The sequence below is a fragment of the Sebastes umbrosus genome, chromosome 11, assembly GCF_015220745.1.
Source record: "Sebastes umbrosus isolate fSebUmb1 chromosome 11, fSebUmb1.pri, whole genome shotgun sequence".
NCBI lineage: Eukaryota > Metazoa > Chordata > Actinopteri > Perciformes > Sebastidae > Sebastes > Sebastes umbrosus.
Genome location: NC_051279.1, coordinates 34,803,147 through 34,826,859, shown reverse-complemented (window position 1 = coordinate 34,826,859; position 23,713 = coordinate 34,803,147). Strand labels below are relative to the sequence as shown.

The following is a 23,713-nucleotide window of genomic DNA, read 5'->3' as shown; positions in this document are numbered from 1 at the left end:
AACCTCTGTGTGTGCCATGTCCCCTACTGTCATCCTTCTAGGAGACTTCAACATCCACATTGACAATTCTTCTGGTTTTACAAATGATTTCACCTCACTCCTTGAATGTCTAGATATCACCCAATATGTCAATTTCCCAACCCATAACAAAGGACACATACTTGATCTAATCTGCTGCACTGGTATCACCCCTCATAACCTCACTAATGCTGACCTCCCCATCTCTGACCACAAAGTCATCCTGTTTGAAATCGACGCCCCCCTATCCAAAATAAAAGAGCAACGGACCATCTCCTTCAGAAACATCAAGCATATCAACCCCACAGATCTCATCACCCTTATTAACTCCTCCCCCAGTCCTCCCCCATCCTCCTCCCCTGCTGAACTGGTGATCACTACAACAACTGTCTCTCCTCTTCCCTGGATACCCTGGCTCCCGTGAAAACCCGCACAGTCTCCTTCACCCACACCGCTCCCTGGTACACCCCTTACCTCCGCCATCTCAAAACCACCGGCCGTCAACTAGAGCGGTTATACAAAAAGACTGGACTTTCAGTGCACATCCAACTCTACACAGAACACCTCCACCGTTACAAGAACGCTCTCTCCACCGCCAAATCCTCCTACTACTCCAACCTCATCAGTACCGGTCAAGGTAACACCAGAACCCTCTTCTCAACAGTAAACCACCTTCTTCAGCCTCCGAGAACCCTCCCCCAAAATACCTCCACTGATCACTGCACTGCCTTTCTGGAATTCTTTGAAAACAAAATCAACACCATCCACCAACAGCTGGCCTCATCCTGCACCTCCCCATGTGACCCACCCTGGATGGCAACCTCCTGCCAACCACTCATCAGCACCCTCTCTAACTTCACACCCACAACGGAATTAACCATCACTGAGCTCATCCATAAAGCCAAACCCACTACCTGTCAGCTCGATCCCCTCCCCACCATCCTCGTCAAAGCCTGTCTGCCCTCCATCTCCCCCATTATCACAAGAATAATTAACTCCTCCCTCACCACTGGTACTGTACCCCCCACCCTCAAAACTGCTGCAATTACACCAACCCTCAAAAAACTCGGTGCTGACCCAGCTGATCTGAACAACTACAGGCCCATCTCCAACCTCACCTTCATCTCCAAAACCCTTGAGAGAGTGGTCGCCGCCCAACTTCAGTCCCACCTCAACTCAAACAACCTCCATGAACCCTTCCAATCTGGTTTCCGCCCCAAACACAGTACTGAAACAGCCCTGGTCAAAATCACCAACGACCTCCTCCGTGCAGCTGACTCTGGATTGCTTACCATCCTCATCCTCCTCGATCTCACTGCTGCCTTTGACACCATCTCCCACCCACTACTCATCACACGTCTGACTGATATTGGTATCACTGGTGTTGCACTCACATGGTTCTCCTCATACCTCACCGACAGACAACAATTTGTAAAACTGGACAATCACAGATCAAGGTGTTCCGCTGTTTCACTGGGTGTCCCCCAGGGGTCAGTATTGGGTCCACTCCTGTTTATCATTTACCTCCTTCCTCTCGGCACTATCCTCCGTCATCACAATGTCCTATTCCACTGTTATGCCGACGACACACAGGTCTACATTTCAACTACACCCACTGCTGCCCTCCCACCCGCCTCCCTCACCGCTTGCCTACAACACATCAGGAGCTGGATGAGCAGGAACTTTTTAAAACTAAACAGCAATAAAACCGAGGCCCTGCTCATCGGCTCCAAAAACAACATCTCCAAATCTCAACCCACCACTGCTCAAAACCTCACCATTGATGGCTTTTCAGTACCATTCTCAAACCACGTCAAGAGCCTTGGGGTCACCCTGGACAGCACCCTCTCCTTTACATCCCACATAAAAAACGTCACCCGGACTGCCTTCTTCCACCTCCGCAACATCTCCAGACTCCGCCCATCCCTGTCCCACTCCAGCACTGAAATCCTGGTTCACGCTTTTGTCACATCCCGAATCGACTATTGCAACGCTGTCCTCTCTGGCATTCCCATCAAACTACTCAACAGACTCCAAATCATTCAGAACTCTGCCGCCTGGATCATCACCCGCACCAAATCCTCCGACCACATCACCCCCATCCTCATCCAACTGCACTGGCTCCCTGTTAAATCCCGGATTGACTACAAAAACCTCCTGCTCACCTACAAAGCCCTCCATAACCTCGCCCCCACCTACCTCACAGACCTCCTCCAGGAGTACGCCCCCTCCCGTTCCCTCTGCTCATTATCAGCCGGACTTCTGACTACCCCCACCTCACGCCTCAGCACCATGGGAGCCAGGGCTTTCAGCTGCTCTGCTCCCAGGCTCTGGAACTCACTCCCCCCACACATCCGGCAGTCTGACAATATCACATCATTCAAATCCCTCCTCAAAACCCACCTGTTTAAACTGGCATACTCTCTCTAGCACTCATCATCACCCATCCTATGTGTCTGTACAAATATGTCTCTGTCATGTCCTGTTGTTTTTATATTGTTTTATCTGTCTATGTTTTAATTAATTCTTGTAAGGTGTCCTTGGGTGTCCAGAAAGGCACCACCAAATAAAATGTATTATTATTATTATTATTATTATTAAATAAACAGGCTTTCCCACGATGTAAAATACAATGACCATTAGCATTGTAACAACAGAGAAATAACCCATCAAACACACATTTCGAAACTTTTTTTTCCGAGTTTACTTGGCGATTTTTTTAATCATTCAGATTTGGCTGGGTGGTTAGTAACACATTTTTCTGTGGTGTGACAAACTCCGAATGCATATTTACCTCCGCCAAGGCCGAAGGCCTAGGAAGGAGGTTATGTTTTCACCGGCGTTTGTTGGTTAGTTTGTTTGTTTGTTTGTTGGTGTGTTTGTTTGTTTGTTTGTTTGTTAGCAGGATTACTCCAAAAGTCCGCGATGGATTTGAATGAAATTTTTTGGAGGGGTGGGCTGTGGCACAATGAACAAGCCATTAGATTTAGCGACGTACATGAAACCTGCCTTGGCGGAGGTCTGCGCTCTCCAAGTGCACTATTTTTGCTTTACACAGACTTTAAATGCACACAGAATGAGTGAAGGTAGATATGTGCCAGTTGTTGGTACAGTGTGACCATTTAAACCATGTTAATGCCAAAAAAGACACCAGGATTCCTCCCTGAAAGAAGCCTTATCAATTGGATTTGCAGCTGCATCATGCAGGTTGAGGCATGTTTTATTTTAAGCACTGCATTAAAAACATGCAAGAGGCTGCGTTAGTGTGGGAGTGTTTTTGCAGGTACCAGTGAGATGATGAAAAGTGATCAAGAAAGGCCAGTTTGAGTAATAAAACCATGCATTTATAATACTATGAGACATCTCATAGTATATTGTCGCTACTACAATCTTCTTGTAGAGAAATCTACCAGAAATGCACAGCTGCGTGTTGGCTAACAACAGCTGCATGTTGGCACCTTGGCTGTACCAACACATTGGTCAGATAGAAATGAAAGAGGTTTTTCATGCATTGCTAATGTCGGTCTAAACAACGCTAAAGGCCTTTGAGTTCTCTGCATCTTTTTGTTTTACCGTATATTATAATTTTTTTTTAATCTCACGAACAGATTCCATATTCAGGAGTAGCTGTGAGATGGTTTCCAAGTCCACCAATGAGAAACTCAAGCAGGGCATCGCTGTTCGCTTCCATGGCGAGGAGGGAATGGTGGGTTTCTAAATTCATATAACACTGTATGAGTTGTGTTTGAGTGGTCAGCTGATGGACCAGCAGTACTCCATGTGTCATTTAATCCACAGCAGTGAGCTTTGTTGAATTAGTCTTTGTGTTACAGGGCCAGGGTGTGGTTCGGGAGTGGTTTGACATCCTGTCCAATGAGATCATCAACCCAGACTATGCTCTGTTCACTCAGTCAGCTGATGGTACATGTTGTTTTCCTATGAGGTCAGATCAGTCTCAATATTAATGAATGCACACAGAACGATTCACAAATGCAGTTTGTGATTTATATATAAATGACTCTCCACAAAAATATTTTCAATGCACATAAAAATAGTTATCGTTGTATATAAATGTAAAAAAAAAGCCACAGATAAAAAAATAAGGTTCATAAATATATTTCTGATGCACACACAAAAATGTCTTGTTTTAAATAAATGTGATAGAAATACACAAATATATGAATTGAAAAGTATTTGCAAGTTTAATCAAAAACATATTTGGATGTTTTTACAATGATAGAGAAACTGTTGAACCTGCATTAACAAACTGCTGTCATGTGTCAACTTCACTGCATCTGTGTGGGTTTTATGAGACTCCCCTGACGTGCACCGATCTACAAATGCATTTTATCTGTAGCCAATTGGATGTCTCCCTCCTTCTCAGCTAATCACATGTGTCCCCACGGGCTATGACTTTCGTCGTGCACAGGGTGAACGCCAACAGGGAAAGTAGTCAGACAGCTAGCTTTGGTAAAGTGGTACAAACCTTGGACTTGTGTATCCAGCTAAGAGTTTAAACGATCAAACGTGGGCAGATACGTTTGTGAATATCCCCAAAAGAATCCAAAGATACAACTGGATCGAAGGTTGGCAAGCAAACATATAGCTTGGCTATATGTTTGCTTGCCAGATGATATAGTGTATGTGTCTGGCAGCTGAATGAGGTCTGGTTTACTGTGGAACATATTCATTAAGTTGAAGGTAGCTAGCAGCACAATAGCAGTCAGGGCAAAGTCACAATATCATCTAGCTAAACAAACACATAGCTAACGTTAGCTAGCGTTAGCCAGTATATCAAACTAATACAGGCTGGTCAAGTCTCCTCTGACAAAACGCTTCATTGTAACATCGACACTGCAAGCCAAGGCACTGATTTCCATGACAGTATTAGCTAGCAAGTTAGCTACTTCACTTAGCTAATGTCAAATAACACCCCGCCGGGTGCTGGTGGTCTCTCCTTCAACATCGTGGATGTAATCTTCAATCCAGTCGCTGTATCTCTTTGGATTCTTTTGGGGATCTTTACAGACGTATCTGCCCACGTCTGATCATTTCAACACTTAGCTGGATGCACAGATCAAATGTTTAAACCACTTCGACAAAGCTCTCTGTCCTCTATATATCCATGTACTGTTTTCCGTGTTCACCCCACAGATGTATAAAGAGAACTGGATCCAGCATTGGATCCCGTTCATTCCTATGAGAGTTGCTCAGTGGCGCATGTAGCCTAAAAGGCTCGATTTCTGTCTGGAAAAGTACCCGGAACCCTGGCAGGGTAGCTTCCGAGATGGTTGGCGGAGTAGCGTCCGCTCGGTCACATGACTCGGTCACGGGGTCCTAACGTCACGCCATCGTCACGGCTTGAGCTCCAGCCTCAGTCTGGGTCTCACTCACATGAACGGAGAAATAACTCTGGATTCGGCTATTAGCGCGTTTTACAACCTTAAAAACCTAATTTTTTAAATAAGGGCTATTAGAGTGTTCGAACTGGGGAGCTGATTTACCTAAAAAAAAATTATCCGCTGAGTTACAGACGTCTCTTTCCCGATGGAAGTCTACGGGAAAAAGTATTTTTGGGCCCGATGGCATCACATGACGAACACGGAAGTTGCAGTACCGCCGTTTGGCAACTATGAAAGTTGGGATCGACGACCGGCGCTCTTCCTCTGGGCTTGGTTCACCCCACCCCCTGTGCATGACGTAAATCATACCCTCGTGGGTACTCGCTCATGTGATTGTCTGATAAGGAGGGAGACATTTGATTGGCTACAGATAATTCCCTGTTGAAAAAATGCATTTGTGGATCGGTGCACCTCAGGGGAGTGTCATAAAACCCACACAGATGCAGTGAAGTCACACATGACAGCAGTTTGTATATAAATGTAACAACATCCAACTATGTTTTTTATGAGAATGCAAATACTTTTAAATTCATATAATTGTGTGTTTATATTACATTTATTTCAAACAAGACATATTTGTGTGTGCATCAGAAATATATTTGTGAACCTTATTTTTTTGTTTTTTTTTTACATTTATATACAACGACAACTATTTTTGTGTGCATTGAAAAATATTTTTGTGGAGAGTCATTTATATATAAATCACAAAATACATTTGTGATTCCTTCTGTGTGCATTCATTAATATTGAGACTGATCTGACTCCATATTTTCCTTCCTGTAATAACATTCTGTGTCACGGCAGAACTTTATCATTGTGTGTGTGTGTGTGTGTGTGTGTGTGTGATCTACAGGTACCACCTTTCAACCCAACAGTAACTCGTCGGTGAACCCAGACCATCTGAACTACTTCCAGTTCGCAGGTCACATCCTGGGTCTGGCTCTGTACCACCGCCAGCTGGTCAACATCTATTTCACCCGCTCCTTCTACAAGCACATTCTGGGTAAAAGAACACATATAACATACAGTATGTGTATATAAGAGTCACACTAGTGTGTTTTTGATAATATATCACATATGGGGTCATTTGCCCTTAACCCTTTAAATAAGCTTGACGCAGTTTACATAAAAAATGAGCTCAACTCACTGGAATCAGTGTGATTTGCCCTTTCCTGTGATTGTGGAATCAGAGTAGAAATTATATTAAAAAGACTTTCCTTATAACTTCAGATCTTGCCTCAAAATCACGAGACAGAGAAAGATCTGTCAGAGGTAGGAGAGTAAAACCAGGCAAGCGCAGTGCCCTTAATACCAACACAGTTTCCAAGGCGATTTACAAGGATATCGTGGTCGACCATATCAAATGCGGAACTCAAATCGAGCAGAGTTAAATAAGAACAAGCACCAGAATCATCGGCGACCAGTAAATCATTGTTAACCTTAATGAGAGCTGTTTCTGTGCCATGCTGGCTGCCGAACCCTCATTGATATCGCTTTAAAATATGACTGTTAGTCATGTGTGAGATGAACTGAGCGGCAACAGACTTTTCTAAAATTTGAGATCAAAAAGGTAAGTAAGTCAGGAGAGGGTCGAACTATTGCATTTTTAAAAGTGGGTGGGACAGAGCCAGTAGATAATATGAGCAGTTGATAATAGAGAGAATAATTGGGTCAACATTCTGAAATAGCTCTTTCAGAAATCAATGAACTCCTCTAACTCTAGCATTGACATTAGCTTGAAGTGAGACATAAGCTGCATCCCAAAGGTCTTAATTGCATCCCTGTTTCCCTCACTTGCGTCTTTTCCTTGCGTCTTAGTCCCTCCCACCAGGGAAGCATGGAGAGACGCAAGGAAACCATACAAGGAGAGAGGAAACGAGGAAATACGATTTAAGAGACATGAGACAGTCGTTTCCTCTGAAGCATCACGTGAAGCGACGTCCGTTTCTGATGACAGCAGCAGCTGATCACATCTGGATCAAATGTCAGTCAGCTTTGACAGCTGTTTGTGTCTGAACTGTACTAATACTAATAAAGACAAGTGCAAGCTGCAAGCTGCAGTCTGTATTTCTACTGTAGACTGAGTCCTGCTTAGAGGCTCAGGAAACATCTCTACTGGCACAATATCTTTATATTATTTATTCATTATTAGCGTCTGTAGTTATTGATATTCTGATTGTGAGCTCATTATTTCATAACCCAGAATATGACTACGGTGTTTTTTGAACACTGGACATTATTTATTAGGCTAAAGGGAAAATGTAAATGATGTAACTCATATCAAACCGACGTTCAGATATCAGCCTCATGTGACTGAATGGAAATGATGATAAATGATGTAAAAGGTGTTTGTTGCTGACAGACAGACAGACCCTCCTTCTCTCTCTGACTTTAATAGTATCATTAATAAAAGTTAACGGGGCTAATAACAGATCATGAAAAGAAAAATCTTTCTAATGAATGCAGAAAGTTATTTTAACCCTGTTTGTCAGGTTTTATAAACCCCTCTCAGTGACGAGCTCCTTCACTGGCGGTGTGTGAAGCAGAGATACGGCAGGTCCTTCTGCTGCTGTTCAGAGCTTCAATTAACACAGATTTGAACTGGATGGTGAATCAGAAGACAACTAAACTATAAAACGTTTAATATGTGATCTGTTTTCACTCCGGTATGAAACTCCAGTGATGTTGTGAGGTAAAGTTAACAGATCAGTCTGATCGGCAGCAGTGTCCAATCAATAACTGATATCCAATAAGGGGGCGTGTCGGTCGGTAAAAGACTTCATAGCTCCTCCGGCAAGCCTCCTTGATCCTCGATACTCGCTCCTCGATGCACAAATAAGAGCTTTGGGACGGTCTTCAAGATGGCGCACCAGAACAACTTCCGGTTCGAGCGAGGAAACGAAAATTAAGAGCTTTGGGATGCACCCATACTGTAGAGGGTTCAGTGCTGATGAGATCATTTCTTCTCACAGGTGTGATATGGCGCCTAATGTCATCTATTTGATGTAGCAAATGGTAGAGAAAGTGCTCACATGTCTCAGTGGATGCTTCCATATGCTGGCTAGGAGAAGGGTTAAACACTGGGGTTGTGGCAGCTACTAGCAATCAAATCAAAGAAACAAGAATACCTTGCTTCTTTAACTCTGTGCTGACAGGCCAACATCAAGCTTTTTAGGATATCAGGAGATACCTTGAGTTTGTCTTTCTTCCATTTTCGCTCAGCTCACCTAAAATATATTGCCTCTTTAAATCCCTTGTAGGTCATTAAGCCAGGGGAGGGTGTTTTTACTTGTTTCATCTTGATAGAGACAGAAGCGGGAGCAAGGTGTGGATGATCATAGCCTTGTTATCAGAGACATTACAATCTAGCAACTCAATATTATTTAGAGGAACATCATAAGACAGCACAAGGTCAAGGTTATGTCCCTTATTATGAGTAGGATTTTTAACAAACTATTCAAGATTAAAAGGGCAACAAACATGTATATTAAAATCACCAAGGATAAGAACTATATCATATTTGGCAATAATAAATGAAAGAAGTAATACAATCAATGTAAGCTTTGGGTGACCTATAGATTAAAAAACGGCAGCAGATGCTGGGCATTTAAAAGAAAACTTAAAGAAGAAAAACTAGGAAGAGAGACAGGAGTTCTAGTTGTAGTTGTTATTAAAAATGACAGCCTAGGTTGATTAAAACAAGAGGAGTTAGGGGGACAGAGTCTCCAGGGCTTAACCTGGACTCAGTGATGAATAATAAATCAGTATTTCTAGACATAATACAATCTTGGCATATAAATGACTTGTTTGCCAGGGACCTCACATTAAGAAGACTAAACACAGCTGAAATACTGGAGAGGGAATCAGCAGGAGATGGAGTTGAAGGGTGTAATTGATGTTGAGTTGATGATGTCTTTGTGGTTGAAGTGGATGATATAGGAACTACGTTTGCTCTTCAGTTGGGTCTCTAGGTGGCATGGTCTAATGTGAGCTTAATAGGTATAGTGTTGGTGGAGGAGTGTTCAGCAGGACCCAGGGAGAGATGCTCATCAGTATGGACAGGAGTGGCGTGGGGTTGTGCTGAGGTAAAAGCAATACGCTGGATGAAGTTTGCAGCAAGTTTATTTAACACCCTTAATGTTGGGGTGCAGGCCATCCGATTTGTAAAGGCCATGTCTTGTCCAAAGTGTTTAATAAACTCCTCCCCAGTTGCAGTGCAAAAGGTTTTTAGCCATTCATGCAGACTAGAACCACTGACATAAAAAATGATAGCATTTCTGAGAAGCCTAACATTGAAAAGCCTGATAATTACAATACATGACTGTTTGACAATATGCCGAGCTAAGACATGTAGTGACTGGAGAGAAAACAGTCTCGGGTTCAGAGTGTTCAGAGTTGGATAAGATTGGTCATTTTACACATTATTGTAGTCTTGATGGTACCCTGATATGATTCTAGTGATGTTTTCATAATATTCCAGACAAGTATATTACTAGGCATAACAGTATTCAAATTATTACAATGTGCACTTTCTTGTTAGATATTTTTATTTGTAATATAATTTATCCCTTGATTATTATGTTACGGGTTTCCTTTGTTTTAAAGTAGTGCGGAGTGGAGAATTATATAGTCCCATACATTTGCTAGATTTTCCGTTCTAACATTTAGAAAATCTGAGAGAAATGGAGATGTTGAGCCCTAGAGAATATCAAAGTTGACATTTTGTGTTATTTAGTAAGTCTGTGTGTTTTCCAGGTATCCCAGTGAGCTACCAGGATGTGTCATCCATCGATCCAGAGTATGCAAAGAACCTGCAGTGGATCCTGGACAACGACATTAGTGATCTGGGTCTTGAGCTCACCTTCTCTGTAGAGACGGATGTGTTTGGGGCGATGGAGGAAGTGCCGCTCAAACCCGGAGGGACCAGCATCCTGGTCACCCAGGAAAACAAGGTAGGTCACCACAAACACAGTCGGAGGCATAATGAAGAAATGTCATAATTCTAGGTCAAATAGAGACCAATTAGAACAGTGTTTCTGATCCTGGGGCTTGGGTACCCCAGAAGGGGTTGCGAGTTGTTTATTGGGGTGGGAATTAATAAAAACAGGAAATTCTGCTGCACAAAATGATGTATATGTTTCAGACTTTTCTCTAATATTTGCTTTTTTCTTGTGATTGCATTGTTCATGAAACAAAACAAAATCAAGGAGACATTGCTTCTTATTAAATGGTCCAAAAACAAAAAATACAAAAGGTCGGCAACCTCCCATAAAACCACAAGCTGTCTTTATGCTAAGCTAAGCTAACCGGCTTCTGGCTCCAATTTCATATTTACCTGACATGAGAGTCAGTCTGTGGAACTATCCCGTGGTTGGTAAGGTAAGGTTGAGTATTAAAGGGCCTCTATTTAAGAATCAGAAATTACTTGTTAAGAGTGACACCTGTCAATGACGTCAGCGTCCTGTTACTCGCGCTTATGCTCGCACTACGTAGACGTGAGTGAGCATTGGTCAAACTAGTGAGGCGACACACACAAGACTGAACGTGATTGACAGCTCAAATCACAATATCACTATATATTTCACATGCTTGGCAGTGATGTTAGTTTACCCGTCCAGTAGGAGTTTTGTGTTGGAGTATGAGTTGTGGTGGAGGCTGGTCGTTTGTTTGCATTATCGGACTCCATTTCCAACCGAACTTTAGCTATCGTTGCACACGGTTAGCCCTGTAAGCTGAGCTGAAGAGCGGAAAGTTACTCGCGAGTGCACATGACGTCACATCGTTGGATTTTCACAGAAAAAACTTCCCACATTCTTCCCATTAAAATCAGTCTACGGGGTGAGAAAACCCAGAAAGTCCCTGAAGGTCTCATTATTTTGGTCAGGTTACAACCTGTTGACACACTGGCAACAAAAAACGATTAAAAAAGGTTTATACCTGTAAAAACTTCCATACAGTCCCTCTAAGCAGCAGGTCATGTGTATAAATACTTATAGCCAGGCACCAGAGTATTTGGTGTTTGAAACCAGCTTGCATAGAATGCTAGGCTTTGTCAAAAATCCGGTTGTCTTGATTTAAAGGACCAGTGTGTAACGTCTGGCGGGATCTAGCGGTGAGGTTGCAGACGGTGAGTACCAAGCGGGTAGAAAACAACCGACATGAAAACAGGAATGGCCTTCTCTAGAGCTGTTGTAAGAGTAGTGTAGGTCATTTAGAGATTAGCAGACCAAGTGTGTAGAGAGTGTGTGTACGTTCGAAGTGAGTGGTGAAGCAAGCAAGAAAGAGAGAGCGGCAGCGAATGTGTGTGACACGAGCGAAAAAGGTGAGCCAGTGGAGCAGAACACAGAGTTAGTTTATGTTCAGTGGAAGTTTCAGTTTGTGCTCCTCCAGACCAACAGAGGTTTCTTGTGTCTTGTTACCGGGCGGCTGAGTGGAGTGACGGAGGTTAACTCCGGAGCGAGCAACGTTATGGAGTTAACAGAGTTCCGTGGAGAGGACCTGCTCCCTATAGAGATATAAACGGCTCATTCTAAGCTAACGAAAACACAACCATTCTTATTATCAGGTGATTATACACTAAAGAAAACATACTTATTAATATTATATTCCATTTCTGCCAATAGATCCCCCTAATTGTTACACACTGGTCCTTTAAATGTGTGGCAGCCAAGATTAGAAACAGCCTACAAGATGATGTGAGACACTCCGAGTATCTTTTGACGGATTTTGGTTTGAGTATTTGGACAGGTGTCTTACATGTATGTTGTTTATGACTAAATAAAGTCAAACCAAATCAATCCAAACATCTCAGAAAACTAGTGGAAGTCTGTGTGGAGTTGGTTGATTAAAGATCAAACTAAGTGTGGAGACTATTATTATATAGGATATAGTATTTTTGTGGTGTCATGCTGCAGCAGTGCAGCTGAAGGTGGCATTAATGACTGGCTTAAGTTCCCCTGTAGTATATTCATCCATACTTGGTCTCCTATGAGCAATTGATCTCTCTCTTCTAACTAATTGCCAAGAAGAGTCCCAATTAGAGAGTGCAGTACTGCAGTGTTCCTGTAGATGACACTGTGTTGTAAAGCAGAGAACAGTCCAACAGGAGCCAAAAGAAGAACTATGTATGTGCTCTGTCTCTTTCTCCTGTCATCACTGTCTTCTTGGACTTTGGTGTGTGTGTGTGTGTGTGTGTGTGTGTGTGTGTGTGTGTGTGTGTGTGTGTGTGTGTGTGTGTGTGTGTGTGTGTGTGTGTCTGTCTGTCTGTCTGTCTGTCTGTCTGTCTGTGTGTGTGTGTGTGTGTCTGTCTGTCTGTCTGTCTGTCTGTCTGTCTGTCTGTCTGTCTGTCTGTCTGTCTGTCTGTCTGTCTGTCTGTCTGTCTGTCTGTCTGTGTCTGTCTGTCTGTCTGTCTGTCTGTCTGTCTGTCTGTCTGTCTGTCTGTCTGTCTGTCTGTCTGTCTGTGTGTGTGTGTGTGTCAGGCCGAGTACGTCCAGCTGGTGACGGAGCTGAGGATGACGCGAGCCATCCAGCCTCAGATAAACGGCTTCCTGCAAGGATTCCACACCTTCATCCCCCCCTCGCTCATCCAGCTGTTCGACGAATACGAATTGGTTAGTCATCCTCCTCAGACCTCCCTGTCTTTTCCTACTTTTCCTCCTCCTCCTCTCATCCATCGTCTTCTTCTGTTGGCATTCTCCTTGTTCCCCTCTGCCTGCCCACCCGCTCGGCTCTGATGCAGGGATTGATTAGCCATGTCTGGATGGGGGGCTGGGAGGTGCTAGGGTGACTTTGAAGCCCATCCCTCTTCTCCAGCTCCGTTAGAGGTTTTTTTTCTGTGTCGGCAGATTTCACGTCCTCACTTGTGCAATGATCAGTAGTGTAGCATGATAATTATCCAGCCTCAACCATGCTGTCAGTGCATGGCAACTGACAACTGAACAGCCTGTTTGGTGTTTTCACAGCACAACAGCTGTTTCCCTCTCACTCTGATCAGCTGCTTTCAGCATCGTACATGTACCTAAAGTTTAAAGGATGAGGATGGCAATATTAAATATTTTTCTTATTAACAAAAAATCCCATGTGCAGGGTCAAACAAACAATGAATGTAAGTGCAGACCTCAACCGCACTGGGCATAACAGCCTTGACTTCCCCTCCCCCTCTCCTAATGGGGGGTCAAACCACATAGTCTGATTGAGATTTGAGCATGCCAGCACCTTAGGGAGGAACGCTGTATTTGGCCACAGAGTGACACCTAAGCCCTCACAGCTGTCAAGCTAGCAGCTTGTGGAAGATTTCAGTGATGTGCATGAGTCCATGGGCAGAGTGGAGCTAGGTAGGTAGGTTTATTACAGTCCTGCGACAGTCACAGATACCAGATCTTTTTCTTTTTCTTTTTTTTTAGAGCATGTGATTTATTGATTGCTGTCAGGATATAATGAGAGTTGCAGATCAGACCAGCCATACCAGCTTTCAGTACTGGACAGTTTGGGTACTCAGTGCTACAGGCACATTTTGGTCTGTGCCAAAAAGTAGTCAGGTTTGTTACCCAGCTCTGCAACTGTGGCCCTGGTCACACCTGGTATTAACATGCGTCCTCAGTGATCGGATCACAAATGGACAGCTCTCAGTACAGGTGTGAACACACTCAAGACGCATTGAGGACACATTGAGGTTGGATCTTTCAGACCACATTCAGAGGTGGTCTGGGCCACATATGGCCACATTCTTTTCTCGTCTGCTGTAGTAGCCGTGTGTTTACTACGTGTTTATTTGCATATAGAGCGGGGAAGTGAGATCCGATCACAAGTGGTCACTGGAGACCCATGTGGAGACACATTCTAATACCAGGTGTGAACAGACATACTTCCGTTTTTCTTTGTTTTTTTTTACCGTGGTATCGAATCGGTATCGAGAATCGTGTAAATTCACTGGTAAATGGTAAAATGGACTTATATAGCGCTTTTCTAGTCTTCCGACCACTCAAAGCGCTTTACACTACATGTCAGTATTCACCCATATTCATACACTGATGGCAGAGGCTGCTAAGGTGCCAACTTTGCCCATCAGGATCTAATCTAAATACTCATTCACACGCCGATGGCTATGCCTTCGGGAGCAATTTGGGGTTAAGTGTCTTGCTCAAGGACACAGCGACATGTGACCTGGAGCAGCCGGGGATCGAACCACCAACCTTCCGATTGGTGGACAACCTGCTCTACCCACTGAGCCACAGCCGCCCCTGGTATTGGTATCGACTACTAGATTTCTGGTACCGTGACATCCTGGTAGCGTGACTGATCCACATTAATGTTATTACAAAAATGTAGTGTTTCCGCTGTCAGTTACAGTTTCAGTCACAACTGATGGCCAATTCAGTTTTCAGAGCCTGAGCACTCCTGGCCTTCGATTACCTTACATACAAAGACAAAGAGAGCACAGGTATGAATACTCAGTGTTGACTCAAAAGTCAGATCTGTCCCTAAGAATCAATGCAGGTGAAGGGTTATCCATGAAACTACAACATGCATCATATCAGAGGTGGACAATATTGGTTGATTCACCCTAAAACTGTGGAATTTATGCTGTTACCACCTTGAATGTGTTTTTAACTGTAGTCTTTCTTCATGCTGTGTGTGTGCGTGTGTGTGTGCAGGAGCTCCTGCTGTCAGGGATGCCAGAGATCGATGTGCAGGATTGGTGCAGGAACACTGAGTACACGAGTGGCTACGACCCTCAGGAGCCAGTCATCCAGGTAGGCTTTTTCTTCTGCCAGCCTGACATGGACTGAATTCTGTACGACTACACGATTATGTTTCACTTGAATCATTTGGGTGACGATGATTTTTATAGTCAGGTTGTCCAAAACATAGGTGGGGGGAACCGCGGTAGCCTACCTGGTAGAGCATGTATCAAGGCTGAGACCTGACCGCTGCGGCCCAGGGTTCCAATCGGAACTGTGGCCCTTTGCTGCATTCATACTATCACTGTCACTATCATTAAAGGGACTATTTGTAACTTTGTACGCGCATAAATGTAGCGGGTCGTCACACATGCGCGCTCGCATATGCGCGTTCGCGTGTAGCCGCTGTACCCTCCTCCTCTGCCTGCTCGCCTTCACTCAGACAGCTCAGCTCGCTCCACCTCTAGACGTGAACGCGCGTTCACTACACACTGCAGAAGAGTTAGTTTAGCTCTGAGAATATCTAGTGAATGTACAGGGGACGTTTATGCAGAAATAACTGCTGCAGCTCCTCCAGACCAACAGAGGTTTTCCGTGTCTTGTGAAGTGACGGAGCTCTACAGAAATTTCCGTTGTCTTCTCGTTACCGACCGGGTGCCGGTGTCTCCTCTGCTCTCTCCGGCTGCGGGCGGAGAGAGCAGGGAGACACGCTGGAGAGCCCCGCTGCCTCAGCCTGCACTTAGGTAGGAAAAGCCAACACTAGGATCAGATCTAAATCATGTTCATGGAGAGACCTTCGTCTGGTCAGCTAACATTACTGCCAAGCAGCTGAAATATAGAGTGATATTGTGGTTTTGGCTGACTTGTGTCGCCTCACTCTTTTGAGTGATGCTCGTTCAGGTATATTGAGAGCGAGCAAGCGCGAGCCCGACGCTGACTTTCGTTGATTTCACGGCCACAGGTGTCGCTGTTAAGAAGCATTTCTGAAAGTTACAAATAGTCCCTTTAAAGGCATAAAAGCCCCAAAAAAATCTTTAAAAAAAAAAAATGCAATGAAAGCAACATTTACCAAGAAATGCGGGTATATATATGTATGTATATATAATTTTTTTTATTGATGATGCGTTTCTGCTGTGTTTCTGCAGCTGCTGATGCTGTCAGCTCTTTCCTTCTACATAGAGTTTGCCTTTCATAATGACCATTTCATTTCATTATTAATGTTATTTATATTTATTTTAGACAGAGAAAGGTTAAGAAACGTGTGGTAATTTGTAAATAATAGTAATAATCCACAATTAAAACCCCGTACTATATTCATTCATTGAGCTCTCCAAGTCACTGCAGAGCTTGTCCGGGACATATTTAAGAATAAAAGCCTTATGAAGGAATTCTGTCCACAGAAAAAACACTTGAGGGCTTTTATTTTTATTTTGAAATAAAAGCAGGAAGTGTTGATTTAAAAAATATTCTTTTACTTTTTTCATGTCCGTAATATTTTCGACAGATATAGACATTGAAACTGTAGTAATGTTGCTGATATGATGTCCATATACCTTCATTGTCTGTTGTTGGTGTGAATCGTGCGGCTCGTGTCGAAAATAGGCGTGACCTCGGATCTCAGCCGTGCGTCTCATGCGGGCTGTGTGGCTGCTCTAACCTGTTAACATAGACGCCAAAATAAAAAACAACACTAAACGCAGCCGCCACGCTCTGCTGACGTGGGCGGTCTGTCCTGGGCTTTAGTGTGAGAGCCACATGTGCCCACACGTTGGATCTTTACCGCTACATCTGACATTAGCTGGACAGATCCTGTTATCCTCTTACACAGCTCTTATTCATCAAGCTTGGCATTTTTACAACTGTGAATTCTAAAATGTTTCAGAACCTGGATATAACCCTGGCAGGTGCCTCTTAAAACAGTTTGTGTGTTCAGTGGTGTGATCAAATTTTCGCAACTTACAGGAAAGATCACCCAAAGTTGAAAAAAATAATTTCCCAAGAAAAATTATGAGGATAATGTTGAAGAAGACGGTTGATACCCCAACAATACTCCTGTTCCTTGATGATAAAAAGCAGATTAATACAGTAAATAAATAAACAAGAGATGAAAAATGCAACTCTGAACCGTTTTAGCTACTCTACTCAGAACTATATTCATGTCACTTTGCACAGCTGTTTTCTGGATAAACAGAACCACCTCGCCTGATTCTGTCTGCCATCAGCTAATCAGTCTGTATGTGTTTCTCAGTGGTTCTGGGAGGTGGTGAACAGCCTGACCCAGGAAGAACGGGTTCTTCTGCTTCAGTTTGTCACTGGAAGGTTTGTCTGTCGGATTTCCACTATAGTTCTTGATAAAGAAAAATGTGTGAACATCTATAAATTAGTAATAAAGTGTCCTTCTTTATCAGTTCCAGGGTTCCTCATGGTGGCTTCGCCTACCTGATGGGTGGCAGCGGTTTACAGAAGTTCACCGTTTCTGCAGTGCCATACACCTCCAACCTACTGCCTACCTCTAGTACCTGGTAATGACAGTCTCTCTCTATTGACTTGGTTCTATTCTAGCCTGTAGTGTGTGAGTCTGGTCTTGGTCTTGAGTCCTGTTTGTATTCTATTATCCTTGACCTGTCAGGGTCTCTTGGTTATTTTGACTCAGATATGCCACGGGTATCACCTGCTACAGTCTTTGTCCTCAAGTCCAATTGGCCTTTTTATTTTGGACTTTTTCCTGCCCACCATCATGTGATTCTCTCATAGCATCAGGGCAGCTGCTAGCCATTTGGGTGCCCTAGGCATAATTGCTTTGTGGAACCCCCCCCCCCCCCCCCCAAATTAAATAAAAGCAACAAATATTTTTTTTAATTTCTTGAATTTTTTTGAATACAAATATTTTTTTTAATATTTGTATTCATAAGAACTGTTCAATTAGTCACACACATAAAGCTTTGTCCACACAAGGAATGTCAGGAGCTCGTGGCGGTTGCCTAGCTAAACCACTGTGTGATTCACGTGTCGGGTGTTCACACCAGCTGCGTTTCTGCTGATGCTGTCAGCTCTTTCTTTCTACACAGTTTGCCTTTCATAATGGCCATTTCATTTCATTGTTAATATCATTTATATTTATTTTAGACAGAGAAAGGTTAAGAAATGTGTGGTAATTTGTAAATAATAGTAATAATCCACAATTAAAACCCTGTACTTTATTCATTCATGGAGCTCTGCAAGTCACTGCATGTTCTACAACACTGTCTTGCACATATTTCAGAGTAAAAGCCTCATGTTAACAATTGAAGGAATTCTGTCCACAGAAAAAAACGCTTGAGGGCTTTTATTTTGAAATGAAAGCAGGAAGTGTTGATTTAAAAACAAATCTTTACTTTTTTCATGTCTTTGACATATTCTACAAATGTCTAGACATCAAATCTGTAGTAATGTAGCTGGTATGATGTTAATATATAGCAATAGATCATCTTCACTGTCTGTTGTTGCTGTGAACCGAGCGGCTCGCGTTAAAAATAGGCGAGACCTCGAATCTCTAGAAGAGACGCGCTGAGACGGGCTGTGTGGCTGCCACAACCTGTTAACACAGACGCCGAAATAAAAAACAACAGGTAACGCAGCTGCCACGCGCTGCTCAGGCGAGGGTCTGGACAAGCCAGGCTTGAGTTTGTCAGGCGCAGTGGAACAAACCACAGGATGATGGAGGAGGTGGGCACCATCATTAGGGTTCAAGCCCCAAAGGGGCAGAACCCTTCTAAGTTTGTGCCGATTTGTTATTATTCGTTGTCTTATGCCGCGGCTCAAATTGCCGTGAGCTGGAATAAGCTAGAAGCATGAAACTTGGCCCAATAACTGGAAATGATGTGCAAATGCTTCCCAAGAAATATGGGAAATGCCAAATGGTGGCGCTGTAATTAACGCCCAAACACGCGATTTTGGAAAGGCCACGCCCCTCACACCGTAAGTCCGATTGACTTGAAATTTGACACACATGTCCAGCTCCATGTGTTCTACAAAAAAGCATCTTGGACCACTAAATTTGCATACCTAAATTTTACGCCATTTAGAACTTTTTGAAAAACACATTTTTGACATCTCCTCCTAAACCGTACGTCCGATTGCTACCAAATTTTCTGTGGATCATTATTGGACTCAGCTCATCTAAAGTTGCATTAAGCTTGTTCTGAAGATGTTGACCAATGAATTTCGCAAAGGTCGGAGCTTAGCAAGAAATTGGCCGTAATTCATTGACCATTAGTTCACTCATCGTAAATCTTGGTGGATATCTTCTTCGAGCTAGAGACATGAAACTTGGTACCATAACTATAAATTATGTCATAATGCTTCACATAAAATGATCTCAACTGGCCTGATGGTGGCGCTACAACTTTTTCTAAAATGTTAAAGGCCACGCCCCTCACACCATAAGTCCAATTGACTTAAAATTACATAGACTTTTCCAACTCCATGTGATCTACAAAAAAGCCTCTTGGACCACTAAAGTCCGCCTTCGAGATTTTCCGCCTTTTGAATTTTTTGAGAAACACATTTTTGACATCTCCTCCTTAACCGTAGAGACGAATGCTGGCAAATTTTCTGTAGATCATTATTGGACCAGGTTCATCAAAAGTTGCATAAAGCTTATTGATATCTAATTTCCTTTTCCAGAAATTCACCAATGAACTTTAAGAGAGTTGAGCTTATCACTGACAGCCAAAAAAGTGAAAAATTTTAAAGGTTGGCCCCCTCACACCTAAAGTCCAATTGACTTGAAATTTTAGACACTAGTCCAGCTGAATGTGTTCTACAAAAAAGCCTCTTGGACCACTAAAATCCGCAAACTACGTTTTCCGCCATTTTGGAGCTTTTGAAAAACAGATTTTTGACATCTCCTCCTAAATCACAGATCTGATCTTTCTGTGGATCATTATTGGACCAAGCTTATCAAATGTTGCATAAAGGTTGTTTATATATCATTGCATCTTGACGATATTAACCAATGAATTTCAAAAGGGCATGGCTCAGCACATAAACTGACTTAAGTCAACAACCATTTGGCCAACAATTACAAAACTTGCATGATATGTCCACAAGAGTACCTGAAACATGCCCTGAAAGTTGTATTCAAATTGAACATTAGGGGGAGCTACGAATGAAAATATGGGCATGGCATAACACAAATCAGACTATTCATCAGAAATTGTTTTTGTCCAATCAATACAAAACTCAGGATATATTCAATAACAATGTTGAACCACATGTGTAAAACTATTTTGAAAAGGCTCAAAAGGGGGTGCCATCAGTTCCAAACATGTGCATGGGCCTGGCACAAATTTGGCCATAAGTCATTCACAGTTTGTCCAAAATCACCAAACTAACTGGATATTTTCAATTAATCTGTTGAAACATGTCCCCAAAATGCCAAGAAATATGACTGGCGGGACATTGACTGATAATTGTAATGATAAAACAAGTGTATGATTGGTCTCACCCCTCAGAATTAAACCAGCTGAAGTGACTTTGCTGACATGCAGCTTTGTTTTTTGCATTCAGCTGCGTCCTGAGCGAAAAAAGGCTAGAAATGCCGCTTGTGGCTTTAATTCCTTTTATTATTTCAAGCAAATATGTATGTCTTTTATTGCCGATAATGGTCTAATGATGCCAATTGTAGTTGTGCACTTGTGCTTCATCTTAAATTTGAATCATTCATCATTATGATTATTACAATGATGATCATAATTGTGGTGCCCGCTCCTGCACTTGGTGCCCTACGCACAGCGCGTGACGCGCGTGGTGGGAGCGGCAGCCCTGCGTAGCAGACTGTAGAGGCTGGTCTGCTGTCAGTCACCCGTCGGTTCCCCTTAGAACCCTTATTTAGAGTGCAGGTACTGCGTATTTTCCATTGTGTGTCTTTGCCATTCATAATAACAATAATTTCCTTGGTAGTTTTCTGAAAATAACTCTCCAGTTTGGTATTAATGACATGTTGTGTTATCCAAGACTTATTGATGAAAATTAGATCCATTTCAACCCAAGTACATACTTTTTTTGTACAGTATATGCTATATAGGGTCTGAAATTAGCACCCGCAACCCGTCAAATGCGGGTAAATTGTTGGCAGTGGCGGGTGAAATCATCATGACACCCTCCACTTTGGCAGGCAGGGAAAATGCTAGTGTTGGGAATAGAGAACAGTAGTTCTCTGCTTTCTTGGCATCTCATGCCTCTGTGACTATTGATTCCTCTTATTGATGCTCCGACAGTTACGCTGCACATTGACGCATACGCACGCGGAGCCATGGCGGAGAGAAAAAAAGTGCTTAACAGCGTGGCGCTACTAAACCTGAGGGGACGCACCCAAATTTCCCTGATAAATCAGTGTTTAAATCAGCAGGAGGACAGTTAGTAACGTGAGCTGTTGGCAGCCGTTAGCAGCACAGTCCTGATAGGATAAATAACGGAGCTACCGACGATAACGGAGGAGCCACTGAGTTATTATTATGAGGCGTTCACGGTATGCTCAGCAAAATGACCATTGGGTGAGGGTAAATTACAACGTTATCATGATGTGTTCAAATGTAATCTTGTAAAATTACGTTTTTGGCGAGAAACTTCAATAAATCCAGTAGTTTGAAGGAGATGTTTTCATATCAATATAAAATAAATGATAAAGAGAGAATTATGACCCGTTTAGCTTCCTAACAACTTAACAAGATTTGTTTCAATCAAAGCAAATATTGAAATAATCATAATCATTTGAATTGTTTTTTTATGCAAATAACCACTATTAACAATACCAAAGTACAGTACTGTGTAAAGTACCCTCCCTGCCCCCATAAATAGGCCTCTCCCAGAAGCTTCGGTGTAATTCAACACTGTAATTTACTATGCATATAATGTTTTTTATGTAAAATATATCGAACATTGGATGACATCAGATCTAGAATGTTTTTCCTTCATTTAGCGCAGAGATTTCAAAAGTGGCAGATAAAGTCAGAGTGGCAGAAATACTTGTCTGTTACAGTGGCAGGAAGGGATACAAGTTCATTTTAGACCCTTATGCTATGTGATATTATTCTATATAATACAGTATAAATATTATATATATATAATTATTATAAATACTTTCCTCCTATATAGTTGTTTGCCTGGCATGAACCTTTCACGTTTGTGTTGAATCAGTTGATTGCGTCCTACATACACAGTATTTGATCAGACTACAGCACTAGTTGCTTCCTGTTCCTAAATCCAAAGGACTTTACTGAGGGATTGAATTCTATCACAGTTGAACAACAGTATGTAGACAATTACATGAGCACTATTTAGTTCTTTGCACTCAGTCATGACTGGTTCTCAGAAGTTGTCCCAGTTGGACTCAGTGGTCTAACAGCCCTGGTTCAGTGTCGTCCGTCCTACTGTGTTGGAAGGATCCAGTGTCCTTTTATTCTTCACTGGAAGAATGGAAGCATGTAATGATCTCCCTCTTTCTGCGCTCAACCCACTTAAAGGTTAAGGAAGGAATAAACAGACAAACACACCCAGTACAAATGGCTCTACAAGCCTTAACTGAGGGACATTTGACAACTATTACTGAGCACTAGAGGGCAGTGTGTCTCTACAGTGTTGTTGGCAGTGGGTAGTGGGTAGTGGCAAACAGGGACAGGTCTCTGCATGCTTGAATGTGCAACAGGTAATTCACATCGCTGCAGGCTTTCATCAGAACTCCACCACTGGCTAGATGGGTCTTCGTGACCACAGCGGGTTGACCATGACCCCCCAACCCCCTTTTTTTCTCCTCTCCACAGTATCAACATGCTGAAACTCCCAGAATACCCGAGCCAGGAGGTCGTGAGAGACCGGCTGCTGGTCGCGCTGCATTGTGGGAGCTACGGTTACACCATGGCGTAGACATCCTATCATTTGCTGCTGCTGTGAGGGTCTGCAAACTCCTGCAGCACTCTCTCCTCCACAGACACTCTTTTTGTAGTCAAGCGCTGCTTTTGCTGGATGAAAAAGGGAAATCCAGATTGTTATTACTGAGCTGCTGGAGAGGCCCAACGGACTGATGGAGACCACAGGTTCTGGATCTCCATACCTGTGCCACCACTTCTACTTTTTTGATTGAAGCTGGTATCTGGTAATTTATGCAAATAATAATTTAATATCTTCTAAATTTAACTATTTTCATGCATACGTTTATTTATGAAATGACAGAATTTATACCATGAATCGTCTACTTAAAACACAGGATAATAATCACAATAAAACGTATTCATGCATGCTTACTGAATGTCAAAAATCAATTTAGTTTAAGGACCTTTCTGTATGGAACCAGTATAGAATTGATCAGTTTCAAACATGGAACAATAACACTGCATCATATCCATATCACAGCTTCACAGTGCAGATGTCTTTTAGGGGCCAGTACCAGGCCCACATACCAGCAAACTGGTAGAAGAAATCCAATCCAAGTTTTGTTTTCGTCTCATTTTAAGATTTTTTTTTCTCCATATTTGAACAGTCCTTGTCTTCTTGTCTAGCTCTTCTCCTCTACCAAAAGCACTTACCATCAAGGCTAGGTATTATCAAAGGTTTAAGATGCCAATATTAGACCTG

General features: G+C 42.7%; 1 protein-coding gene across 3 annotated transcripts in view; it reads left to right on the top strand.

Moving 5' to 3' along the window:
- hace1 (HECT domain and ankyrin repeat containing E3 ubiquitin protein ligase 1) overlaps nt 1-23,382 on the top strand; it is a 76,475-nt gene extending 53,093 nt beyond the window's left edge. For 2 of the 3 annotated variants that reach the window (XM_037784187.1, XM_037784186.1), the window contains 9 exons: nt 3,627-3,724; nt 3,852-3,939; nt 6,274-6,423; nt 10,176-10,372; nt 12,899-13,030; nt 15,074-15,172; nt 17,349-17,419; nt 17,509-17,622; nt 22,903-23,382. In XM_037784187.1, coding sequence (XP_037640115.1) covers nt 3,627-3,724; nt 3,852-3,939; nt 6,274-6,423; nt 10,176-10,372; nt 12,899-13,030; nt 15,074-15,172; nt 17,349-17,419; nt 17,509-17,622; nt 22,903-23,005 — 1,052 coding nt within the window. In that variant the 3' untranslated portion in view covers nt 23,006-23,382. Of the gene's footprint in view, nt 1-3,626; nt 3,725-3,851; nt 3,940-6,273; nt 6,424-7,238; nt 7,446-10,175; nt 10,373-12,898; nt 13,031-15,073; nt 15,173-17,348; nt 17,420-17,508; nt 17,623-22,902 lie in introns of those variants that run through there. The other variant, XM_037784188.1, reaches the window with a different exon arrangement.
- Nucleotides 23,383-23,713: the final 331 nt, after the last annotated feature.